This window comes from Podarcis erhardii, assembly GCF_964252035.2.
Source record: "Podarcis erhardii genome assembly, chromosome: 14".
NCBI classification, from domain to species: domain Eukaryota; kingdom Metazoa; phylum Chordata; class Lepidosauria; order Squamata; family Lacertidae; genus Podarcis; species Podarcis erhardii.
This window is the reverse complement of record NC_138503.1, coordinates 17,426,819-17,447,108: the sequence shown is the minus strand read 5'-3', so window position 1 is coordinate 17,447,108 and position 20,290 is coordinate 17,426,819. Positions and strand designations below refer to the sequence as shown.

General features: G+C 44.0%; 1 protein-coding gene across 5 annotated transcripts in view; it reads left to right on the top strand.

Annotated features, from left to right (window-relative positions):
* The window catches only part of CEMIP (cell migration inducing hyaluronidase 1), a 172,905-nt gene that overhangs the window by 110,575 nt on the left and 42,040 nt on the right, over nucleotides 1–20,290 (top strand). For all 5 annotated transcript variants that reach the window (XM_081838723.1, XM_081838722.1, XM_081838721.1 and 2 more), the window contains exons 4-11: nucleotides 568–706; nucleotides 2,204–2,440; nucleotides 4,773–4,952; nucleotides 7,798–7,868; nucleotides 9,809–9,904; nucleotides 11,589–11,707; nucleotides 12,754–12,895; nucleotides 14,635–14,826. In XM_081838723.1, the coding sequence (XP_081694849.1) occupies nucleotides 568–706; nucleotides 2,204–2,440; nucleotides 4,773–4,952; nucleotides 7,798–7,868; nucleotides 9,809–9,904; nucleotides 11,589–11,707; nucleotides 12,754–12,895; nucleotides 14,635–14,826 (1,176 nt within the window). The remainder of the gene's footprint in view (nucleotides 1–567; nucleotides 707–2,203; nucleotides 2,441–4,772; nucleotides 4,953–7,797; nucleotides 7,869–9,808; nucleotides 9,905–11,588; nucleotides 11,708–12,753; nucleotides 12,896–14,634; nucleotides 14,827–20,290) is intronic.

The following is a 20,290-nucleotide window of genomic DNA, read 5'->3' as shown; positions in this document are numbered from 1 at the left end:
AACACATCCCCCGATCGTGCCGAATTCACAGGATAAAATTTTTTAAAGTCCAAATTCCACTACTCACGGGTCCTTTGTTATCCAGTCCAAATTTTGGGAAGAAAGTCAGCGCTCTCCGGCCATGGCTTGCGGCTTCGCTCTACTGAGGTAGCGGTCTACTCTCAGCACCACGCCACTCTCCGTACCCTCTCCGCAGCCTTTAAAAAGGCTCTTCGTGGGTCGGGGAGGGCGCTTAAGGTGCCCACCGAGTCACCAAGTCCGCAGGCTTCCGCGCCTGCGGTTTCTGAGGGTCCCCGTGTCGCCGGCACGGCAAGACCCGTCCTCAGCAGAGCCGATTCCCTCCGGAGCTCGGAGGGAATCCGCCATTAGCCGTTCGCGCTAACCCGGAAGTCCAATATGGGGTTTTTCACAGTTAAAGCAATAAAGACATGTTTACGCTGTGCCTTATTAAAAGTGGCAAAATTAAGAAACCCAAACTCAGGTAGTAAATAAAAGGATACTCTGAATTCTGGTTGATTTAAATCTTACCACACCATCAAAGCAAAACTCTTTTTTTTTTCCCTTCAGGAAAGCTAGTGATTAAAGACAACACAGGCCCTATTGTTTTGCGCACTCGACATATTTTGATCGAAAATGATGGAGAGCTTCATGTCGGGAGTGAGAACTGTCCTTTCCGGAGCAACCTGACAATCATCTTGTATGGGCGGTATGTAATTAGACAGACTTCATCCCATAATTTTGAAGATTAGGCTTCCTAGGCCCCTTAAACACACACACACACACACACACACACACACACACACACACACTGGTCCAAGCTCCCTCATGAGCTCTGGCAGCAGTGGTGTAGCGTGGGTTGTCAGCACCCGGGGCAAGGCAAGTAATTTGCGCCCCCTAACCCGTGGAGCCAGGTAGGGGCAGAGAGCTGTGAGTGCGAGTGCCCCCCCCAGATGTTGCACCCGGTGCGGCCGGCCCCCCTGCACCCCCCACGCTACGCCACTGCTTGGCAGGAGAGTTGCTATGGTGGTGTTGGCATAAAGACAATGGCTCTGAGGCGCTAATCTCCCGAGAGGTATCTGGGAGTATCGTAGCAGGACAAAGACCACACTCAAAATCTAACAGGTTTATAAACACATTGTGAACCACAGACCATTTATTCCAAGTACAGAAAGCACAGGAAGGATTATCTGTGGGTTATCGTAAAAATTAAACCACATCCAGGACAATGATAAAAGCATAAGGTTGCATCTACTAGCAGTCATACTAAGAGTAGACCCACTTGAATGACTAGGCCTAATTAACTTGGGTCTATAGCTTGGGTCTATTAATTTCAGTCGGGACGCAGGTGGCGCTGTGGGTTAAACCACAGAGCCTAGGACTTGCTGATCAAAAGGTTGGTGGTTCGAATCCCCACGACGGGGTGAGCTCCCATTGCTCGGTCCTTGCTCCTGCCAACCTAGCAGTTCGAAAGCACATCAAAGTGCAAGTAGATAAATAGGTACTGCTCCGGCAGGAAGGTAAGTGCCGTTTCCGTGTGCTGCTCTGGTTCACCAGAAGCGGCTTAGTCATACTGGCCACATGACCCGGAAGCTGTCTGCGGACAAACGCCAGCTCCCTTGGCCAGTAAAATGAGATGAGCACCGCAACCCCAGAGTCGGTCACGACTGGACCTAATGGTCAGGGGTCCCTTTACCTTTACCTATTAATTTCAGGACTTTATTGGATGCCACCTGTACATTTCAAACAATGCATATTATCATGATGGTGTGATTTTTGGACACCGTTTCAGATGCAAACAAATACTAATTCAGAGTAGCCAAGGAACAGCAGCAAATGCTTAATTGTTTAATTTAGTATTATCATTATTCTGTTACTGTCTAGGAGAGGCACTGATGGGGTTTTCTGCCTCTGGTGCCAAAATAACTTGGCCCACCTTGTGTACAATGAGCTCCAGCTAGGAGGAAGACTCAATGTGCTGATCTGCCACAGGCAGCAAAATGTTCAGAGACGGCCCTTACAATTCCACATTCACCTGTGATGTCTTATTTCCTTCAAGGAACCAATACTTAAAGCATGTCGCTTTTCAGAAGATCTAAGCAAAATATGAGTACTACCAAGATCTAGCTAGATGGTTATAAATTCTGTAGACCTTCACATTTGTATTTATGTACTCAAATGATCTAGTTTTTCTTTAACCCCGTAGTGCTGATGATGGCAGCCAACCAGACAGTTACTTTGGAAAGAAGTATATTGGGGTGATCGATGGTGGGACTCTTGAGGTCCATGGTGAGAAGAAACTATCGTGGACTTTTCTAAACAAGACCCTGAACCCAGGTGGCATGCAAGAAGGAGGCTACTACTTTGAACGAAGCTGGGGACATCGTGGTGTTATTGTCCATGTCATTGACCCGAACACAGGGACAGTTGTCCATTCTGATCGGTGAGTCAATCTCTTAATTCCAATTCTACTCAGTTTCTCTTTCTTACAGTCTTAAGTGCAATTCTCCACATTTCCACATCAATCTGAATTTTTTTAAGTCCTCATGAAACCCACCAGAATTTTAATGTGATTTCCCCCCGAACATACACATTTGTTTACGCAGTTTCTCCAAACGATTTCCCCTAACACAATATATTTCTGTTATTATATTATTTTCACAAATAGATGCACTTTGATACACCCTTTACTCTAGTGTGTGCATTTCCATACACAATGCTTGGCCAGAGAACTGGATTGCAAAATTCAGAGAAGTGTGAATTTTGAAGGATGGCTGTGATTTAGTCTACACAGGATCCCTTCAAACTCTTATGATTCTATAATTATATATCACAAAACATACTGTTTCATAAAGTGCAATTTGGGCATTTGAATGTGAACCAACTTGAATTTCTCTCCACCCCACGTTAACTGTGAATATTTTAATCAGCATAGACGAATTTTACCAAGTGCTACTTTATCTTTTCTTTGTGCTCTTTGTAGCTGAACCTTCTGAGATCTGTACCTGTATAGAGTACAGCTTTAGCTGACATAGGTCCTTAATATATGCGTGCTCAATAAATCCCCCTCCCATGCACTTCTTTTTCCAGTTGCCACACTAGCAGCATCTAAGGAGAATGCTAGTAATGGGACTCTCTAGGAATTCTCTGTGTTGATTTATTGGATACTTTACTGCACGTACATGAAACAGATGTATACCCAGATGGGCTGATAAGGGCCTATTCTGCCGTGGCTCCTTCTCTCAGGAATTCACTCATCTTCTGGAGGTCAGACGTGAGTCAGCCAAGCATGCCGCCCCCCTTGGGGAATGAAGACTTTTCCTGGAGGAATGATTGCTTTAATGTACTGCTGCTTGCTTAGGCTGCTGACTTCAGAGCCGTGATATTGCTTCTTTCTGTGCTTCTACCTGGACAGTAGAAACATCAGGTGGTTCATAGCTCCAAAACGAAGGAATGAGCAACCTACATACAAGTCACATTTTTAGACTGTGTGGACAAGCCCTGTGTATTGCTAATGAGCTTTTGTGTACTGCATTAATGATTCTGCTTGTGAGACACATTGGCAAGCCCTGTAAAGCATTGGGTCCCTCCAAACTAAGAGGGGCTTTTTGAGGGTATGTTCCGCAACGTGTCACTGACGTAGTAATAGGGCCTGGGTGGTGGATTTATACTGGCTCATACACGCATAATTCCGCTTCATTAGTTGTTCTGTGATGCTTCCATGGGGTTGTTGCATTATTGCTGTCCGAAGGGGCACTCTTGCGCTACAGCATAACAAGAGCTGGACAAAAAAAAGAAACTAGAACATTTGTGGTGTAAATAGTTACAGGATTTCAGCAGGAAGTTGCAGGGTATGCACTGACTGGAAATGAAGTATGTATTGGTGTCAAGAAAAAAAATACCACCAAAGTACTCTTTGGTGGTGGGACACAGGTGGCACTGTGGTCTAAACCACTGAGCCTCTTGGGCTTGCCGATCAGAAGGTTGGTGGTTCGAATCCCCGCAATGGGGTGAGCTCCCGTTGCTCGGTCCCAGCTCCTGCCAACCTAGCAGTTCGAAAGCACGCCCAAAAAAGTGCAAGTAGATAAATAGGTACCGCTCCGGCAGGAAGGTAAATGGCGTTTCCGTGCGCTACTCTGGTTTTGGTGTTTCGTTGCGCCAGAAGCGGCTGAGTCATGCTGGCCACATGATCCGGAAAAACTGTCTGAGGACAAACGCCGGCTCCCTTGGCCTGTAAAGCGAGATGAGTGCCACAACCCCAGAGTCATCTGCGACTGGACTTAACTGTCAGGGGTCCTTTGCTTTCTCCCCCTTTGGTGAGTGAACCCCAGCAGAGATTTAAAGTCACAAAATATGAAGCAAACTAAAGCATGGAAGTATTAGACCTTTAAGATATGCCCTAGTGAAGTCCAGAATTACCCTTTTCCCCCAGCATAGGAAAATACCACATTTTTAATAAGCTAAAAATGTTTTACTTACAAACTCTCCAGAGGTCAAATTCATGTGCTTTTCCACCCAGCATTAAGTGAAGGTCGCACAGGCAGTAAAACTTGGCTTAGCTACAACAGTGAAAGTTCCCAAGCTGTTGGTATAGGAACACAAGAATGGCTTCTCAGGTAGGCTGAATAAGATAAGATGAGCTAACCCTGGCAGGAAAGCTTACTTTATGGTCTTAAACCTTTCATTTTGTCTTCTTCTTATTTGTTTCCAGCTATATCTATAGATGGATCTATGGTGGCAAACTGCTGTTAATGTGCTCCTGCCTGTTTCTTTAGGTTTGACACCTACAAACTCAAAGGTGAAAGCATCAGACTCGTCCGGTATTTGAATGCAGTTCACAACGGCATGATCCTGGCAGTTGCGGTCAATGATGAAGGATCCAAAAATTTGGATGATTCAGCCAGGAAAGCAATGACCAGACTGGGCAGCAAGCATTTCCTCCACCTTGGTTTTAGGTAGGAGTCTGGTCTGCCAATGTTACCAACACAGAGGCCCTATTGTATCCTGCCTGTACCTAAAATAATTCTGAGTCCCCCCACCCCCACCCCCAATAGCAAAAACATCTCACATAGTGATTTTCCCCTCTTCTTGCCACTTGGAGTGTTCAGAAGTTAAGTAGATAGTTTGAAAGAGATTCAGTAGCTCAGCTGAGCATGTTTCAGTAAGAGACTTGAGTACTTATTGCCCAACTTGGTGGAAAAGCCATAGTGACAGAGCTCTTATTTTGCATGCAAGCATTTCCAGGTTAAATGGCTTGGCATCTCTGGGTTCCTTTGAAAGCTTGGAGCACTGCTGACAGGTCAAAGTAGGGATTTTCCAGATGACCTGTTTGTTGAGTCTTCAACCTGATTTGCTTGCACAAAGCTGACATGGAGGTTAGACTACGGACTCAGCTAGATTGGTAAAGAAAAAGTGTTTTATAGGTGTTGTATATGTGATTTTATATATATGTGATATACAACACTGTGACACCAGATGGCGCTGTGGAGTCCCGTCTTTTCCTACCGGATTTCCCTGTATGAGTTTACAGTGCATTGAACTGAATCGCTTCTTTGACGTGTCTAGATCCAGCCTATATCCACTCTTTACTGAGCATTCATCCTGATTTCTTTGCCGCATTCTTCTAACCATGAATCATTTGCTCATCCCACCTTTTTGCAATGCATTTCTTTGTCACTTTTGTAACTGCAAAAAGTCAGTTTCTTTTCTGGATTTGCTGCACCAGCGTGACACGGCACTTTATTCTGCTTTATTTGCATACACCTAAATTTCCAAGTATGCACTTGGATCCCTTCCACCGAATACTAAGAGCCTGGAGGTGCCCATATGGAATACGGAGCTAGATAGATCAGGGGTCTGACTGTATCAGGCCGGCACCGATTCACCCCCTGTGCTCCACCCAGCTGCTCTTCTCCAAAAAAGACTGAGCTGCAGGGAGTCTAGTCACATCAGCCAAGAAACCCTCTTGATACCCACAGGCCTGGACATCTCAGGTGGTTCTTCCTCTCAGGCTTGCCTGCTGCTCTTGGCAAGTAGGGCTGCAAACTTACCTGCGAGTTAGCAATACTGTGCACCATAGGGCTTACTTCCAAGTAAACATGCATAGACTTGCACTGCAAGAGACCGTGCCCTGTATTAACTATATGGGCCATATTTTTGCCTGTCTTCTTTGGTGTGTGTGTTTGTTTTTTTCTCTCTCTCTCCATTCTGATTTAATCAAATGGATCTCATTTGATGTGTTCAGGTTCCAACAGAGAGCCGTCTACAAAAAACCAACAGTTTTTAAAAGAAAATCTCCTGGCATTTTAAGCAATTGACATGCCCTTTCTCCCACCAGCCCACCCCGCTCATTTGGAGGGAGATCATAGCTTTCCAAATGCCTTTGCCATGTGGTATGAAGCAAACATTTCCAGTAGTTCCACCTGGCTTCCTGGCAGATCTGTCTCAAGAACTTCATATTTGCAGCTTCCATTGGGTTTGCTGCACAGGGTTGCAAGGAGCGATGCTTAGAGACAGTGATGGCTGGGGCCCATTGGAGCCAGTAGGGTGGAAAGCAGGGAGGCCAACAGTAGGTGGCGCCAGAGCTAGCAACAGGCAGAGACCACTGATTCTAGTGTTGTCCTTCCTGCTGAGTTCTGCAAGGAGGGAAGCTGAGACTAAGGAGGAGGATGGCAACAGCTTTATGCTACCCCCTGGAATGCTCGTTCCAACACAGAGAAATCTCCAGTGCAGAAACTCTAGTTCACAAGTGAATGTTTGTCCAATATGTCTTCTGGGACCCTGAAAGTATCCTAGACGACCTATAGACTTCAAGACTTTGTACATTTGCAATGTGGCTTTTCTATATATATATATATATAAAGAGTGAAACTGGTTGATCAAGTGATCTGCTTATAGCCCATTCCCAAGCACGAACTGCCAAGATTATTCAGTCCTTGTTTGTGCCTGTTCTATGCAATCCGTACTCTTCTGCTAATGTTCTTAGCAGTCTCCAAAACTGTGCCCAAGAATGCCAGCAGCCATGAAAAAGCACGTATTGCTCACCTGGAGTTGATTAGAACATGTAAACCTAATTCCTAAATCTTATATATATATAAGATAAATGTTTTATTAGTTTTCCAATAATAGCCAAATTATGACAATAACAATTAATTTCTAATTCCTAAATCTCCAGCATTTTCAAGAGAACTGGCAAGCATAGATTCATCTGAGGCCCTTTAAAACAACAACAGATTGCCAGCTAATCAATAAAATGCGATGCATTGAGCATTCCCACTAATACCCTTTTTGTATGTCGTTGCATCTTTTGCCAAATCTAGATTCTTTTAAAGGCCATAGAGTGGAGGCCAACTATTTTCCGTTTCTTAGACATTCATTTCTGCAGAACTCTGTCACATAACGAGTTCTTTATGGGTCTGACCCTCAAACAACTTTCTCTGGAGGATCGTCAGTGAGCTTTTAACAAGCTTCCCCTCCCAAGTTTGAATGTTTCGTAGTTTTCAGACTGCCCAGGTTTATGTTTGTCTGGCATTTGCAAGGTTAGATTCTCAGTTAAAAGTGGGAACTATGTTACGAGCTGAAGGAAATAAGGGGCATTTGAACAAGGAAAAGGATTCCTTGTCGGTCTCTTTTCTTCTTAGTTGGAAAAAACGAGGTAGAAAAAGGCATTATATAACTTGACAGATTTCATAAATCAGGTTGCCTGGGCAGCTTTGAAATGAAGTATTCTAATAGACTGCAAACTTCTTTATGCTGTACATAAATAACTATGAAATATGTTTTTTCTTTTGATTTTTCTAGGCATCCTTGGAGCTTTATTACAGTAAAGGGGAACCCTTCCTCTTCTGTTGAAGACCACATAGAGTACCAAGGTAATTAAAAGTAAATAGCTCCTTGAAACTGCAGGTTGAAATTAGTCTCTCTCTTTTGGAATAAATTTTATTAGGGTTTATAGAGAATAATACAAAACTTGATGCCAATTTTCCCCCCTTCCTTTTTGTCCAAATTAAGACTTTGATATAAATACAATAAAAACATAAAGGGTGTAGGGAGAGAAAGGATTAAAGAAAGAGAGAGAGAGAGAAATAAAGAAAAAGAAATAAAAAGAGGTTTAAAGGAGGAGAGAGAAAATCAGATGGTAAGGAACTTCCGATTCTTTGTCCACTACATATAAACAGTATTCACTTCATCCACTCCAATATTACACACAACAAAGCCACTTTCTAGAAACAAACAATATCTCCAATCCTCAATTGCAAATGTCATTATTTCATTTTCTTTTTCACACGAAAAGTCTATGAGAGGTTCCCACAAATTAGTCATTCTGACCAGAATGGTTTCCACAGTACATGCATTGACCTGGAGCAAATATAATCTGAAACCATAGTTTGTGCAAATCGTAATTAAGAACCCACACCATGGGGCTGATCCAGGCTGCCACTTTCCCCGGGGGGGGGGGGGGGGGAGAGATCTTTACCACTGTATCAGAGCAAATGTCAATCGGATTTTCCACATATCAATGTCTGCTCTGATTCAGTGCTAACGAGAGGGTGTTCCAGGGGAAAGTGGGAGGGTGAACAAAAAGCTGCTCCAATCTCTGCAGGGACATGCAGAGGTGTGGACAAGACAATCATTTGAGCTTCCAGACAACAGAGCAGGCAGCTCAAGGTTCAGAGCTGCTTGCCTGCTTTCGGATCCTATCTCCTCAGGACTAAGCTTCATCGGTTTACTTCTGCTGCTCATAGTGCAATAGTTCTTGAGGCAGAACAGGGGCCCTTTCATTTGAAAGCCTGTTAATTCAGATGTGGCAACAGCTCCAGTTTGCAGACCAGGCTCAAACTGTGGTTTTAGTTTGTCGGCCCTAAATAAACCACAGCTTGTGGGCAGGTTTGGGTTCAGACATAAAACGAAACCACAGTTCAGCTAAACAAACCTTGTTTTCGTGGCGCACCTGAACCCAGATGTTGTCCTCCCTTTTGCACTCCCAACTTCATAGCTAGTAGGAAGTTCCAGGTTTTACGGAGCCCATTTCCTTGCAGGGAGAGTGCACCACGACTTGCCTTCGTAACAGGTGTGCGAGTACAAAATATACAAGCCGTGGATGGGAGGACAGGCAGGCGTGCAAGGAGGGCAATGAAGGAAGAGCTGTTTCCCAAACGCAAACAGCACACATGAATGCAGACACAAAGGCGTTTCCCAAAGTTCTTCCTCCTTCCTGGTTACCTTTAAAAAACAAACAAAACAAAAACCAACCTGTCAAATTGTTTCTCTCCCAGAACCTGCAAGAAACTAGTAGTGTAAAACTGCTCATCCTTTTAGATGTTTCTAAAGGCCGCATTTCGAGTGGTTGGAAAATGCAGTTTTTCCCTTCAGGACCTCTTGAGGCAAAGACGCCTGGATTTCTTGCAAAAGCTAAATGAATGTGTTATCTAAGAAAGATGAATTGGAATGGAACTTTCCATGTGCCCTTACTGCTGTATTGTTAAGACGTTCTTGCAGAAGGACGTCAGGGGGGACTTATTCTGGAGCTAGAATATGATGAGTGGGGGTGGGGGAGAGAATCTCTAATTCTCCACCCTGACTATTTGTGCTGATTTTGCAGACTCTCCCTTTCAGCAGGGGAGCAAACACCCCATAATGGATGGGAGGAAAGAGGCCAAGATCTAGCACTTGTGTTTGAAATGTTGCAGGTACTTACCAAACCAGTCCTAAATCCCAAGAGGAGCAGGAATGTTGAAGTGTCGACAGCTTCTCCGTACTCATCCAGAAGGGCTGGGGCTGCTAGTAACTTCTTGTACTTTGCCTTTTGCAGGACACCGAGGCTCAGCCATTGCCAAGGTCTTCAAACTCTTCCAAGCAGACAACGGAGAGCATTTCAATGTGTCTTCAACCAGTGAGTGGGTTCAAGGTGAGGCCTCACCCCCACCCCTGCCACCATCACTATTTTTCACTAGCCTGAAGCGTGGGGAGATCCACAACGCACATTTAGGGCACATTCAACACACTTTTAAAGTACATAAAAAGGTAAAGGTAAAGGGACCCCTGACCATTAGGTCCAGTCGTCACCGACTCTGGGGTTGCAGCGCTCATCTCTCTTTATTGGCCGAGGGAGCCGGTGTACAGTTTCTGGGTCATGTGGCCAGCGTGACTAAGCCACTTCTGGTGAACCAGAGCAGCGCACGGAAACGCCATTTACCTTCCTGCCAGAGTGGTACCTATTTATCTACTTACACTTTTGGGGGGCACGCTTTCGAACTGCTATGTTGACAGGAGCAGGGACCGAGCAATGGGAGCTCACCCTGTCGTGGGGATTTGAACCACCGACCTTCTGATCGGCAAGTCCTAGGCTCTGTGGTTTAACCCAAAGCGCCACCCGCATCCCTTAGCTTCCCCCAAAGAGTCCTACAAACTACAGCACCCAGCATGCTCAACAAACTGCAGTTCCCAGGATTCCTTGAGGGAAGTAATGTGGATTGAATGTGCTATAACTGTATGGTTATATGATCAGCCTGTGCAGGCAGCTAAATACAGAGCACTTTGGAATCCTCTCCATTGTTGCATAAATCATTCCTTCAGAGCCAGGGGTGGGTCACCTTTTTGGGTATGAGGGCCACATTCCCCTGGGTGGCAGTAGGTGGGACCAAAGTAAATAAAAATAAAAATGGGTGGGGCTAATGTAAAAAGTGGGCGGGCAATCCTCCCCCTCTTTCCCCATTCATCAGTTCATTCTCTCTCCTCTAGGCTTTCATTGCAACAGGGCAGCAAAATGGCCTCTGAATAACTATGAATTAACTATGGCTACATTCACATCATACATCTAAAGTGCTATGATCCCACTTTAAACAGTCCTGGTTTTCCCTGAAGTATTCTGGGAGCTGTAGTTTGTTAAGGGCGTTGAGAATTGTTATCAGACCCCTATTTCCCTCACTGAGCTATATAATTCTCCAGAGTTCCCTTTGAAGAGGAATTGATCGTTAAACCACTCTGAGAATTGGAGCTCTTGGAGGGCAATAGGGGTTTCCCAACAACTCCTAAGCACCTTTAGCAAACTACAGTTCCCATAACTCTTTAGGGGACGCATTGAGTGTTTAAAGTGGCATCGATTGCATGGTGTGTATATGGCTTGTGTCAGATTAAAAATGTGACTGTTTTAAGAGTCTGCAGTAGCGTAGGCGGCTGTCGGCCCCTATAGCTGCATCATTTCACTTCTTCCAGGTTTCTGCAGAGCACTTTTAGTGCAGTAGTGGAATGCTGTTGACTTAAAGTTACTTAACCTTACCGCAAGTGAGTCAGCTATTAAGCTTATACTGTATTTGTGTTGTGAATCCATGCAACTTTTAATAATAGCACTATCTTCCCCCTACACACACACAGCTTGACGCACTTCACAGCATCCCCAAATAGCAGCTGACAGACCCACGACCAGAGCCAGGGAGTGGGCAGTTGTGGAAGAGACTTGCTAACAGTGCTTGGCACCAACATCAGTGGAACACATTTTTGTCGCATTGGTTAAGGTTGTTCTGTCCAAAATGACCTTCCTTCATGTTGACTGCTTTTCCTTTTCTCCCTGCCCCCTTCCAATCCTGCCCCAGATGTGGAATGGACAGAATGGTTTGACAAGCCTGAAAAAGCAAAATCCAAAGATGGAGAGCGGCTTTCAGATTTTCGGGCTGCTCACCCCGAAGTTTGTGATCACCCCATTAACATCCAGGTAGGACAGCTAAGGGGACAGACCTCTCCCTGCTATTACATCCCTCTTCCCCCTTCCAGTTGTCAGCCAATCTTTTCAACCATTTTATGTGGAGTTTAAAGCTGTAAAATGAAAACGGTTTATTAGACCACATGGCTTTTGGGTGGCCTCTTGTTTTCTAACTACTCTATATAGATGGGTGTGATAGAGATGCTTGCCAGAGAGGCACTTTGAAAGCCAGCTGGGAGCTAGAGCCTGTTTCTCATTCAAGGACTGAAGCCACAGCCTCAATATACATTTAACGCAGTATCCTATCACTGTAGTCAAGGCTTCCCCCAAAGAATCCTGGGAAGTGTAGTTTCACAAGGGTGCTGAGAGCTGTTAGGAGACTCTGTTGCCCCCCTCACAGAGCTTCAGGAACTGAATTTTTAAAGCCTGTGAGAACTGTGGGTCTGCAAGGGGAATAGAGGGTCTCCCAGCAATTCTTGGCACCCGTAACAAACAACACTTCCCAGGATTCTCTGGCTGTTATGCTATTTTCCCGGACTGGTTAAGATGTTGTTCTGGGAAAAGCGAATTCTTTCACAGACCTAATACTTTGTAAACAAGCAGCGGCATGAAATAAAACAATTGCTAGTGGAGGTGAGCTGCCAAAATAAGAGAGAGCCTTGATACCTTTCTCTGTGGCACAAACAATTTCTTTAAAAAAAAACATTGTTATGCAGCAGCTTGTAGTTTGAGTCAACATCTCCTCCTTTGTTCTGACTCCACTGTAGGAGACAATATGCCTCTTGAGTACCAGTTACTGGAAATCACAGGTGCAGGGAGTGCTTTTGAATTTGAATCCTGCTTGTGGGTTGGCTACTGTGAAAACGGGACTAGATGGGACTAGATGGATCTTTGGTCTCATCCAGCAGGTTCCTGGTTTCGGTGTACAGTTTCATGTGAAAGCAAAACACCTGTCTCTCCCCCCCCCCCCCCGCATTGCACAGGTGGTGAGCACACAACTTTTATTTTATTTTTCACGCTCGATTACTACTTATCTTGCATTTCCATTCCCCTTTCAGGCAGTCACACTCGATGGAGTGAACCTGACAACTGAGGTTCACTACAAAAGTGGCCGTGATTATAGGTTTTTCTGCCGTGGCCCAGGACAGACTCCCGGAGGCTGCCGTAACTACAGAGTGCGCTTCTTATGTGGCAAGCCTGGTATGTGACTAATTTTAAAAGCTTGAGCAAAAGTTGCTTCTACTGACCTACTTGTTGTAAAGGAAGTAGCATTTTATCTCAGAACTATAATTACCTCGGTAATGGAGGCTTTCCATGAGTCTGAAACACCTTCTAATTCTGTAGTGTCTTTCTCATCCAAACACTTTCCATTTCTGCTTACTGGCTTCCCATTCTCCCAACCAAGTTTCAAGTCCTCATGCGCCAACTTATACTGACACACTGTGGCCAAGAGATTGATACTGAGGCACTGGGAAAATGAAAGTATGATACCTTTCAATCAATGGACTGATGATATGACATCACTCATAATTCATGAATGGGCTGCTTACAGGCGCAGACTCTGTATGGATAAATACGTTAACATTTGGAATGAGTTTATACAAAATGTAGTAGGCTATTAACATTTACATAAGCACTAGGGCAATAACACTATACCAATTTATATAAGAAAGTATGGGAATATCATATATTGCTTTCCCCCCTCCATATTCTTGCTTTCATACGTATCTTTGCAGTTGTTGTTTTTCTCCCTTTCACTTTTCATTCTTTCTTTTCTGTATCACTTTATTTCTTTTTACTGAAATCACTTTAATAAAATATAAATATTTTTTTAAAAAAACTTATCCTGACACACATCTCCCAGCAGTCAATCACAAAGCATCTGTCATACCTTGGTTCTCAAACTTAATCCGTTCCGGGAGTCCATTTGACTCTTGAAACTGTTCGTAAACCAAGGCACAACTTCCGATTGGCTGTAGGAGCTTCCTGCACTCAATTGGAAGCCATGGAAGCCGTGTTGGATGTTCGGCTTCCGAAAAACGTTCGCAAACAAGAACACTTACTTCCGAGTTTGTGGCGTTCAGGAGCCAAAACGTACGAGTACCAAGACGTTCAAGAACCAAGGTATGACTGTAATCTTAAAGGTCTCTAAAAGGATATGGGAAATCACAATAGTGTGGCCTACGTAGAATGCTAGTCAAGAAAGGCCTTTGGTCTCACCCGACCATTTCTTTTCATTATACATGCTCAACAATTCCAAGAGTGGCACACTGACATCACCAACACCCAGCTAAAACTCCACTGAAGTGTTTCACAAGGTGCTCAATATCTCTTCCCTACATCAAATATAAGTGGGAGGATTAATCCTTGTGGTGAATGCCATCAACACTGGAGAAGCGACAGTTATTTCAGAAAGTGGTCATTTTATTTTGCAGCCGTTCATTTTCAGCAAGCCAGTGATTCCATGCAGTTCTTTTGACCTTCACTTTTTCAAAAGGCAAAAAAAGATGGCTGTTTTGTTGATTAGCATGAGGAAACCATTGTATCATGCTGAAGACAGCTTCTGCAGCATCTTTAAATGACAGCTCTGAGCAACTGTAAATGCTGGGTCTGAGAGGGTGTGGTGCCGTAGGCCCACAAAGAGCTGCGTTTAAATTTAGTGAAGGGGTTAGTGGAAAAACACACTTGCCAGTAAATAATGAATGGAGCCTATTTTCTTTCGCTTGTTAAGTTTTGCACATTAAAAAAGAACCTGGCAGTATGGTTGGAGGAGTTGTCTTGTATTTCCTTGGGGCCAGTCAACCACTTACTTTCGTTGGTGTGAAACATGTCCTATAAGATTAAGTGAACAATTTGTGAAGTATTTTAAATATTCTGTCTCTCCAACCCCCCTCCCCATTTATTTATTTTTTTGTGTGTGTCCTGTATTGGTTTTCCAGTGAGACCCAAGCTTACAGTCATGGTGGACACCAATGTAAACAGCACCATCTTGAGATTGGCTGATAATGTGCAGTCATGGAAGGCTGGAGATAAGATAGTTGTGGCCAGTACAGATTATTCCATGTATCAAGCCGAAGAATTCCAGATCTTGCCCTGCAGAGCCTGTGGACCCCATGAAGTCAAAGTGGCGGGTAGGTCATCATATTGGAATTCATGATTTTGATGTCTGCAGAGTTTATGTCTCTGGCCGCTTCCCGGTAAGTGTTCACCCTTATTTATTTGCAGGGAGATTAGATGAGGTTTTCCATTTCCTGAGCATTCATTCTGATGTGTTTGTGGGGAGGTTAGATGATACTGTGTCAAGCAGTTGTTGACCCACACTTTTCAGTATCTCTTCCCATTACTTTCCTAATTGCAAAATGTCTGGTGATGGGGCAGGGGTGTGTGCAGATGAGTTTGTTGTGCAAGAACAACACAATTGCACAAATGGCAACAGTCTAGAAGCACCCTGTCTCTTTTGCTTGCGTTATTTTTAAACCTCGTGCCTAAAAATCAGTGAACCGTTCAAATTCCTTGTAAGTTTGTGTCTTTCCAGTAGGGAAAAGGGACTGAGATGTTGGGCTTTAAAATAAGATTGGTAGCAGATAAACAAAGTAGACAAGGAGGAAAAGAGGAGATAGATGGGTATAGCCAAGAGACAGCCAGTGGTACAGAGAAAAAGCTTGGATTGAATGCAACAGTGAAGGAGTCAATGCAATGATGATGATGATAGAGGTGTTATTCAGAGAAGTTGAACCCTAATGAAAGGAAGGAGATGGGGTGGATAAAACTGGCCTACCTTATGGGATTGTTGTAAGGATCACTGATAAAATGAACAATCAGCGCTATGTAAATATAAGCAGTGGTCTTGTTGTTGTCAGGAATTTGATCAACACCGTGCTATACAAAACACAGCCCCAAATACAGGTCACTCCTTGACAACCACATGCCCCCATTATATTCATTGTAACCTGCTCAGTAAGACTTGTAGTTGGCCCTTTGTGAAATGGCCGAAAGGAGTTTGGTGCTTTGTTCCAAGGGAAATATTATTCTGGTTTCAAATGCATCATAGGCTCATGACTAAAGATGGCAAGCTCTCTGTGAGAAAAATGTATCAGCAGCGTTGATGGTGTTTTTCCCCCTTTCCCCAGAAACACTTGGATGATTGGAAAAACCACATGAAATGTGTGTGACACAGGTTACATCATGAGAACAATCTTGGGCGATAGTCAATGAAAACAAAGCTCGAACAGGGTGTATTACTTGGGTTCCACTAGCATCTGAAAACCATGCTAGTGGGGAGTTGCAGAAGGAAAGTGGCAGGAGAAGGGTTAAGCGCCTCCCCCCTCCATTTGCAGTTTCTCTGCTAGAAATGGCATCCTCCCAGCACTGCTTTGCAGTGGAGAAGTGTTGGCTGGCTTCTGAGAATCCAAGTTGGTTGCACAGTGCTGGCCTCAGTTGCATAATGAGGTGGCATCGATGGAAAATTCCTCCTGTCTCTAGTTCACTGTCCTGTGCAATAGAAACAGGAGAACTGTTGAATATCTTTTCCTGGACTTCTCATAGAAAATGTTGATAAACATTAGTCAGGGAGAGTTAGGGATAAAGGATGTATTCAACAAAGTTTTATACAAAATAGACCCATAGAAATCAATGGACCTAACTTAGTCATGTTAATGAATTTACTCTAAGACTTAGTTTTATGTCTTCCACTGAATCCTGTTGCACTTCAACAGGTTTGGAGTCAATCATTCTGTAAGGGTTTTTAACAATATTATTAAACAGATGCTAGCTCAGCTACAGATAGGCATTGCTTCTGAGTTTTTGAAGCAGACAGAATTGCAACTAGTAAAGTTTCTTTTCTTCTCATTGCTACAGCCCTGTATTGGGAAAAGCGGTATCAGTTGAATTTATTTCTGCCATGCCACTATAAAAACGCAAAGGGGGAAATGGTGGTAACTGTTAAGTTTGCTCCATGAATAACATCTGCCTAATACAACCGCCTAATGGTTAAACTAGAGATTTGTGGTTTTATAACGCCTTTTGTGACTGAGTCAAGTGCTAATTATAACCAGTGTCCTCATCGTTTAGCGATATTTTCATACACTCTGCATTAGGATATTTGGCCAAATGAGTTGAGCTGTTTTTAACAGTTCCCACTAATAAATTATGCTGGCTTGACAAACAGAACTTCAGAGAAACAGATGGGAACTGGGCATCTACAGGCGGTCAGGAGTGGGGCGTTCAGCTGTGTGCCATAAGAATTTCACACTCTCACACATGAACACCTACCTTGAATGAGTGAAGATAAAATAATTCGAGTGGTGTAAGTGAAGACAGCTATGAAGGCGTTGTACCCAGAAGACGACTGATAAATTGATGTCAGGACAGGAGTTGCCTAACTCGAGCAGCTACTGCAAATTTCCCCCTTATGCTTTCATCGTATGCTGTCATAGATGCCAACTCCCTGGGGCCCTGAGCACCCACAAATTCCCCATGAAGGGGCCAGGCACCCACAAACTTCAGTGCCAGGGCCATGCATGGCACTCATCGCCCCAGGCACCCATGGTCATAGAGCCAAGCAGGCACTCCTGTACGCTGTTGATGTTGCTGATGTTATTTTAACTTCAAAGGAACAGAAAAAGTGAGGTGAGCTTCCGTGTGAAGTTGTTGAAACATGGATGTCTAAGTTATTGGAATCCCACCATTTTTAATCAACATTATGTGAACTTTAGGCACAGGTTATTTAGTCTAGAGGAGACACTGCACAAGTTCAGTAGAGATTGCCAGTGGGGGAAGAGTCAATTTCTCACAAATTATCTCTAAGCATGAGTTTGGAATAAGGTTTGTTCCCAGAGCATTGGATACCCACCTCAGATTAATCAGTAAAGATTTGCTGCACTGACCTCCAGTGATGGATGCATGTGAGAAGTTATTTGGTTTAAATCAAGGGTCTATTGGATGGGGACAAATTGGTTTTTAAGAAATGATAGAAAATTATTGCAAGCAATTAAAAATAATAATCCAAGTGTCCTTTTTAAAAGAAAGAAAGAAAGAAAGAAAGAAAGAAAGAAAGAAAGAAAGAAAGAAAGAAAGAAAGAAAGAAAAACTTCTCCATGGACTTAATTTGTCCCACACTGTCATTGTTCATGGTGCTTTGTGGAGCAAAGTATGCAAAAGGGACAGGTACATTTATATCACATATTGCTCCTTCACAGATATTACAAATGGGGTTCCATGGGAAATCTCACTGTTAAACCGCTCTGGAAATTGTAGTTCTGTGAGGGGAATAAGTGCCTCCTAACAACTCACAGCAGGACACGGGTGGCGATGTGGGTTAAATCACAGAGAATAGGACTTGCCAATCAGAAAGTCAGTGGTTTGAATCCTTGCTCGGTCCCTGCTTCTGCCAACCTAGCAGTTTGAAAACACATCAAAGTGCAAGTAGATAAATAGGTACCATTCCAGCGGGAAGGTAAACGGCATTTCCGTGCACTGCTCTGGTTAGCCAGAAGCAGCTTAGTCATGCTGGCCACATGACCCAGAAGCTGCACGCCGGCTCCCTCGGCCAGTAAAGCGCCGCAACCCCAGAGTCGGTCACGACTGGACCTAATGGTCAGGGGTCCCTTTACCTTTTAACAACTCACAGCACCCTTAACAAACTGCAGTTCCCAGAATTCTTTGGGGGGAGAGCCTTGGCTTGAAGCCACTGTTCTTTCCTTACCTCACCCTATAATAAGCCGCTTCTACATACTTTGCACAGCCTGATTTCCATGCAGAATTCTGCCTCCAGTTCATGGGAATGGGGCTTAAAAGGTTCGGCCAAGTCCCTCCCAGTTGAACGATGTTTCTCAGCTTTCCTATCACTAATTCTGCATTGTTTTTCTATGGTTTGTGTCCTCGCCGCCCCCAGGGAATGGATTCAAATTCTTTGATGCTTTGCATCTGGATTTCAAAGAACTCTGGAGATGCCCAGAGCGAAAGGCAGCAAAATGGAAGGCAGGAAGAGTGGGACAGGGTAGAAGATCAAACAACAATAATTCCCAGCCTTATCTGCAGCTACGTAGCCACATGAGAAGTGTCCAACCCTTGATAAGTTTCACAAATGGGCAGAAATGATGCAACACCCTTCTAATGTACCCGATAATAAGTAACATGAATGAACTGGTGGGTGTCATTGTTCAGACCAGAACACCCTTATAATAGATGGCTGGTTACAGTTCATCTGTGAATGTTTCTTGACTGTGTGAAAATCCGATTATCAGTAAACCTCCGAGGCAGCTCAATCTGTGGGAATCCAAAAGTGTGGGAAAAGTACATTAGAATTGGACATTTCTCAAATCAAATGCAGGGCTTGTTTCTCACGAGTTTGCCCATCTAGACCCTTTTTATTTGTTTAGAAGGAAATGAGGCCATTTTGTCCTTAATGGCTGACTGCATCTCGGACGGCAACATGTATTATAATCCATAGTTATCGACTACTCTGCCGATAGAGACTCAGCTGGCAAATTCTGTTTTAATTTATAAATGCCTGTTGAAAACACTTTTATTCCCTCAGGCCTAGGCAGGCAATTGAGATACAGTGGTACCTCGTGTTACGTACTTAATCCGTTCCAGAGGTCCGTTCGTAACAGGAAGCAGCTCATAACATGAGGCGCACTTTCTCTCATGGCGCCTCCCGCTGCTGCCGCGCCACCGGCGCACGACTTCCGCCCGAATCCCGGGGCAAAGGTCGCAACAAGGGGCATCTACTTCCGGGTTAGTGGAGCACATAGCCCACAGCATTCGTAAGGGGGGCGGTACGTAACACGAGGTACCACTGTAGTTGGAAAAATTCTGATTTTCTCTCTTTTACATGGTTTTTATTGTATGGTTTTTATATGTTGTAGTTGCAAACCACTCTGATTTTTTTTAAAAAAATGAGTAGCTCTATATAAATAGTTTTTTTATAAATAAATAGGCATATCAAATATGATAAAGCAGGCAATGAGTAATGGTTATTATGGCAAGGGATTGGAGAACTTTCTCCAAACTTGTCGGGTGGTAACAATATATCTGAACATATAGGGCAAAAAAGGTGGTGATCCCTAATAATAACAATAAAAACATTTCTCACGACAACCCTGCAAGGTAGGGATGGGGAACCTGTGACTATCCAGATGGGCTTAAGCTCCCAACAGCTGCAGCAAACATGTTCAGTGATCAGGGATGATGGAAATTGTCATCCAATGATATCTGGAGGGCCATAGGTTCCCCGTCCCTGAGGTAAGTGGAATGCATACAGTGGTACCTCAGGTTACATACACTTCAGGTTACATACGCTTCAGGTTACAGACTCCGCCAACCCAGAAATATTACCTCGAGTTAAGAATTTTGCTTCAGGATGAGAACAAAAATCATATTCCGGCGGCATGACGGCAGCAGGAGGCCCCATTAGCTAAAGTGGTGCTTCAGGTTAAGAACAGTTTCAGGTTAAGAACAGACCTCCAGAACAAATTAAGTTCTTAACCCGAGGTACCACTGTACTGCAGATGGTGAGAGAGGGGGGGAGAGAGTTGCCTAAGGCCATCTACTGCGTCAATGAGAGAGGAGCTATTTAAACCAGAGACTTCCTGA